Source organism: Orycteropus afer, unplaced genomic scaffold, assembly GCF_000298275.1.
Source record: "Orycteropus afer afer isolate SDZICR_OR568_19922 unplaced genomic scaffold, OryAfe1.0 scaffold00016, whole genome shotgun sequence".
NCBI lineage: Eukaryota > Metazoa > Chordata > Mammalia > Tubulidentata > Orycteropodidae > Orycteropus > Orycteropus afer.
Genome location: NW_006921603.1, coordinates 17,898,370 through 17,904,661, shown reverse-complemented (window position 1 = coordinate 17,904,661; position 6,292 = coordinate 17,898,370). Strand labels below are relative to the sequence as shown.

At 39.2% G+C, this 6,292-nt stretch overlaps 1 protein-coding gene across 1 annotated transcript in view; it reads right to left on the bottom strand.

Annotated features, from left to right (window-relative positions):
* LEPR (leptin receptor) overlaps positions 1–6,292 on the bottom strand; it is a 117,955-nt gene that overhangs the window by 31,899 nt on the left and 79,764 nt on the right. Inside the window, exon 16 of the mRNA XM_007959390.1 lies at positions 5,827–6,050. Within this exon, the coding sequence (XP_007957581.1) occupies positions 5,827–6,050 (224 nt within the window). The remainder of the gene's footprint in view (positions 1–5,826; positions 6,051–6,292) is intronic.

Below are 6,292 nucleotides of genomic sequence, written 5' to 3'. Positions count from 1 at the left end.
TGAATCTCCTATACTTGTAAATATACAGGTTAGATTTTTATTGTTTATGGATTTGAAACTGATTAAGAGAACCTAAGGACTCAAGATTCTCCTAGTAATGACAAAAAAATCATTTTCAAATAGTGTCTTTTTTCAAAAAAATCTTACCAAGATATACTACACTTCAACCTTTCAAAGCTATGTTTCAGTAATGGCCAATTTGTTCAAGTTCACGGTACAGGTTTCTTTCCCTTATTTCTCTCCAGGATATTAGGCTCTTATCACCAAAGCCAACAATACTCTTTTTTCATAGGAATTTAGCCTACTTAGTTTCCCCATTCAATAAAGTTGTAAGATTAAAGTCTTGTACAATTCTGCACAAAGGTGGATGAAGGGGATCAAGAGTTCCCTTGCAATATCCAGGAATTTGGAATCCATGTGGTGTGGTGCCTAAGGCATTTGACTGCTAACCAGAAGGTTGGCAGTTCAAACCCACCAGCCACTCTGTGGAAGGAAGACTGGGCAATCTACCTCTTTAAAGATTTACGAGCTCAAAAACCCAAAGGGGGTCACTATGAGTCAGAATCAACTCGATGGCAGTGAGTTTGGTTTTATTTCTTGGAATCCATGGAGGACAGTGATCTCCCCAGCAAAGCACATACTGGATCTACCAGTGCTTTTAACAAATGCTAATAGTATATATCCTCGGAAGGAAGATGGGGCAATCTACTTCTGTAGTGCTACTGCCTCGGAAACCCAAGGAGGGGTTGCTATGAGTCGGGTCCAACTTGACAGCACATAATAACAACAACAACAATAGTATATAAGTATTATTCCATGAAAGAGCTCTGGTGGTGCAGTGCCTATGACATTTGACTGCTAACCAGAAGGTTGGCAGTTCAAACACCACAGCCTCGCCACAGAAGGAAGATGGGACAATCCATTTCTGTAAATATTAACTGCCTTGGAAACCCAATAGGGGTCACTATGCATCAGAATCAACTTGATGACAGTGGGTATGGTATTATTCCACAAGAGACAGATCTCTTGAAGCCTAAATTATATATCCCTGTAAGAAGGAACTCTGGTGGTGTAGTAGATGAGGCACGGTTCAAACCCACCAGGTGCTCACTGGAAGGAAGACTGGGCGATCTACTTCTATAAAGATTTACAGCCTCAGAAACCCAAAGGGGGTTGCTATGAGTCAGAAACATCTGGATGGCAGTTTGGTTTTGGTTTTGGTGATAGAGAGTAACCATGTGGTCAACAGGTGTAATGAACTGAATTTAGATTTCCATCAATAATTTGTTTCTATTTACCCTGATGGTAAACTCTATGTGTCTGAAATGAAATAAAAATTCAAGTGCTTTGGATGATATTATATAATCCAAAATGAAACCCACTGACATTGAGTTGATTCCAACTCACAGTGACCCTATAAGATAAAGTAAAATTGTCAGATAGGGTTTCCAAGGCTATAAATCTTTATGGAAACAGACTGCCACATCTTTCTCCCATGGAGAGGCTGGTGGGTTCAAACTGTCAGCCTGTCAGTTAGTGGCCAAGCATTAAACCACTGCACTACCAGGGCTCATATAATACACAATGCAGTTGTTGTTAGGTACCATCAAGTCATCTCCTACTGATAGTGACACTATGTACAATAGAAGCAAACACTGCCTGGTCCTGTGCCAGTCTCACAATCCTTGCTATACCTGAGCCCATTGCAGCCACTGTGTCAATCCATCTTGTTGAGGGCCTTTACCTTCCTGCCTGACCCTCCACCTTACCAAGCATGTTATCCTTCTCCAGGGAGTGGTCCCTTCTCACAACATGATTATTTTGGTTACCTCATGGTGCTCTAACAGAAAAATACCACAAATGGGATGACCCTACAAACAGCAGTTTCTTCTCTTACAGTTTTGGAGGCTAGAAACCTGAGTTCAAAGTGCCAGGCTCTAGGGGCTGGGTGAAAGACCTTCAACCTTGGGCTTCAGCTTAGTCTCTTGTTCCTGACCCACTGAAAATAGAGGCATCTCTTCACTCAGGCAGCGGCTGGCTGCTGAGGCTGACAAACCCAAGGTCAACAAGTAAAAAGGCACAGTCTCAATATTATCAAACCACACAGCAGGCCATTGATTCAAGTCCTTAAAAAGTCCCAAGATTGGCAAAGCATGGCAGGCTGCTGAATGAAGACTCAGCTACATGCAGGGTCCAAGCATGCCAAGAAGCTGTAGACTATTCCCCAAACTCCTCCTAATATAAGGAAAGCAGACCACATCCCTAAAGCAGCTACTCAGCTGCTCATGACAGATTCCACCATGGAGTTGATTGCCAATCTCATAATGGCATAATAACTACCACCAACTACCACTACTACCAGCTGCCCAGCCACGCAAAACCAGGCCCAGCCAAGTTAACATATAACCTTAACTACCACAATGACCAAAGTGTTTTGGTTTACCACAATGGCCAAAGTAGGTAAGAGGAAGTCTGGCCATTCTCGTTTCCAAGGAGCATTCTGGCTGCACTTCTTCCAGGACAGATTCGTTAGTTCTTCTGGCAGTCCATGGAACTTTCAGTATTCTTTACCAACACCACAACTCAAAAGCACCAACTCTTCTTTCATCTTCCTTATTCATTGTCCAGCTTTCAGATGCATAAGAGGCAACTGAAAATACCATGGCTTAAGTTAGGTGCACCCTAGCCTTCAAGGAGACATCTTTGCTTTTCAGCACATTAAAGAGGTCGTTTGCAGACAATATGCCCAATACAATATGTCCTCCAGTGTCTTGACTGCTGCTTCCATTGGTTGTGGAACCAAGTAATATGAAATATTTGACAATGTCAACCTTTTCTCCATTTATCATGATGCTGCTTATAGGTCCAGTTGTGAGGATTTTCATTTTCTTTATGTTGAGGTGTAATCCATACTGCAGATTGTAATATTAATCTTCATCAGTAAGTGCTTCAAGTCATCCTCACTTTCAGCAAGCAAAGTTGTGTCATCTGCATAATGCATCCAATCTTGATGTCACATTCTTCTTCATACAGTCCAGCTTCTCAGATTATTTGCTCAGCATAGAAATTGAATAAATATGATGAAAGGATACAACCCTGACACACTCTTCCTGATTTAAAATCATGCAGTATCCCCTTGTTCTGTTAAAATGACAGCCTCCTGGTCTATGTACAGATTCCTCATGAGCACAATTAAGTGTTCTGGAATTTCCATTCTTCTCAATGTTATCCATAATTTGTTATGATCTACACAATTGAATGCTTTTGCATAGTCAATAAAACACAAGTAAACCTCTTTCTGGTATTCTTTGCTTTGAGCCAAGATCCATCTGACATCAGCAATGATAACCCTCGTTCCATGTCCTCTTCTGAATCCAGCTTGCAGTTCTGGAAGTTCTCTGTCAATATACTACTGCAACCATTTTTTGAATTATCTTCAGTAAGATTTTACTTGTGTGTCATATTAATAATATTGTTTGATAATTTCCACATTCTGTGGGATCACTTTTCTTTGGAATGGGTACAAATATGGATCAGTTCTTTCAGCCTGAGAAACACCAAGCGTGTTCTTCCCTTTTAGTTTTCTAACTCCAGGTCTTTGCACATTTCATTATAATAATTGACTTTTTCTTCTCAACCTGCTCTTTGAAATCCTCTGTTCAGCTCTTTTATCTCAACTACATCTGTGGAAAAAAAAGAAGCTCAGTATCTTCAGCCAAGACAAGGCCAGGAGCTGATTGTGGAACAGACCATCAATTGCTTATATGCAAGTTCAAAGTGAAGCTGAAGACAATGAAAACAAGCCCACAAGAGCCAAAATATGACCTTGATTATATCCCTCCTGAATTTAGAGACCATCTAAAGAACAGATTTGATGTATCAAACACCAATGACTGAAAACCAGAGGAATTGTTAGATGATATCAAGAAGATCATCCATGAAGAAAGCAAAAGGTCATTAAAAGAACACGAAAGGAAGGCAAGACAAAATTGGATGTCAGAAGAGACTCTGAAACTTGCCCTTGAATGGAAAGTAGCTAAAGTAAAATAATACCCAATGAGTACACAGAAATCCATCTCTTTCCTACTTAATTCTTACCCAGATTAAAGACTAAATATTTTGCACTTATATTTTGTACTTTTCTTACCTCCTAGGAGAATTAGTTTATTTTGGGGAGGAATATGCTGGCATAGTGGTGCAATGTTAAGAGCTTGGCTGAAAACCAAAAGGTTGGCAGTTTGAATCCACCAGTGGCTCTACAGAAGCAAAGACCTGGTTATCTGCTCCCATAAAGATCGCAGCCTTGGAAATCCTATAGGGCAGTTCTACTTTCTATATAGGGTTGTCATGAGTTGTAATTGACTCAATGGCACATAACTATACTATGCTGGCCTAGGTTACTAGATCCTAGATCCTCAGACTAGAACCATATCTTTTAAACTTTTGTTTATTATTATTACTTTTTTTTTGTGATTTGGGTGAAATTTTATAACGCAGATTCATTTTACATTCAACAGTTCACACAAATTTTGTTTTATGACACTGGCTATATTTCCTGCAGTGTAACATCTTCTTCCCTGTGGTTACCCTTTCCGTCTGTCCTTCTTGCCTATGCTTACCCTTCTCCCTGTGCAAATGCTGCCCTTCTGATCTCCCATGGTAGACGGTTCTAAGGAGTGCATCTCTCTGGTATAGGTGTTCAGCGCATAGGCCTGTGTATGGTTTGGATGAGAGTTAAGCCATGAGAGTGAGTTCAGTTCCAGGCCCAAAGGGTGACTAGGGACCATAGTCTCAGGGGTTTCAGTCAGACCAGTAATCCTGGTCTTTTTTATGATTGAGAGTTTTGTTCCACATTTTTCTCCCACTCTATCCAGGATCTCCAATTTTGATCCCTTTCTGAGTAGTTGGCATTGGTAGGTGAACACCATCTATTTCTTCTGGTCTCAGGGTCATAAAAGTTGAGGTTCTTATAGTCCATTAGTCCTTTGGGCTGTTTCAATGCATCTTTGATTTTTTTTCACTCTTTGCTCCAGATGAGGAGAGACCAAGAGTTGTATCTAAGATAGCTGCTCACAAGCTTTTAAAACCTCAGTCACTACTCACTGAAGAAAAATGTAGAACAATATTTTTGTACACCATGTTGTAGCAATTGTAGCCCATGACTATGGTCCCCCGCCTGCAGACCCAGTGACACACCAAGGTGCTTAGTTGTGGCTTAGAAGTTATCCTAACTTTTCCTCTTGTTAGTTTCAACTGTATATGGACATTTTTATAGCACACACAAATACTTATGTAGGAATATCATCTGCCAATAGAATTGTTTATCTTTGTATTTTAATAACCTGTTACTCTGACTCAAGGCTAGTGGCATTATAAGTTGGTAAACAGATTAGAGAAACAATTTGGCAGTAGCTACCAAAAGCCAAATTTTTTTCAGTAAACGTTAAAAGGTAAAAGTGAAAGCAACATAAGTGTTCTAAAATAAATAGTTTATGTAAATTTTAAAACAAAATACCACTGTTATCATTAAAAATAATGGTTATAAAGATTGTGGAAGAAACAGAAATATGCTCAGGATATAATACCAAATGAAAATAAATCAAGATAAAAATGACGTATGATATAATATGGTCACAACAGTATAAAAATATTCAAATAAAAAAACTGAAAGGAAGTAGAATTAAATTTTGTGATAAAATGATAGGATGATCTGTATTAAAATGGTGTATCATTTATGCTTCTGAAGTTTTCATTAAATGGTTATATTACTTGTTTTAATAATGTGTAGTATCATACTAATCCATGAGAGGAATTTAATAAACTTACCATGTATATAATACTTCTTAGCAGATGAAGGGATTCTATTCCATTTAATTTCATTGTCTTCATTTAGATTTTTCCACTCAATAATAAAATACATTAGATTGTAGTCACTGGGTGAAAGCCTCCAGGAAAGAATCACACAACTACTGTTTAAAGGATAAGCACTGAGTGACTGCACAATATTTACTGAGGAGAAGAAAAGGAAATTCATTTTAAATTCAAAATTAATGAAAATGTCCTATTAGCTATTACCCTCTGGGAGCTCTGGTGGCATAGTGCCTAAGGCATTTGACTGCTAACCAGAAGGCTGGAGGTTCAAACCCACCAGCCATTCCTCAGAAGGAAGGTTGGGCAATCTACTTCCGTAGTGATACTGCCTCAGAAACCCAAGGTGGGGTCGCTATGAGTTGGAATCAACTTGACGGCAGTGACTTTGTTTTGGTCTATTACCCTTTAGGAATCTACAACC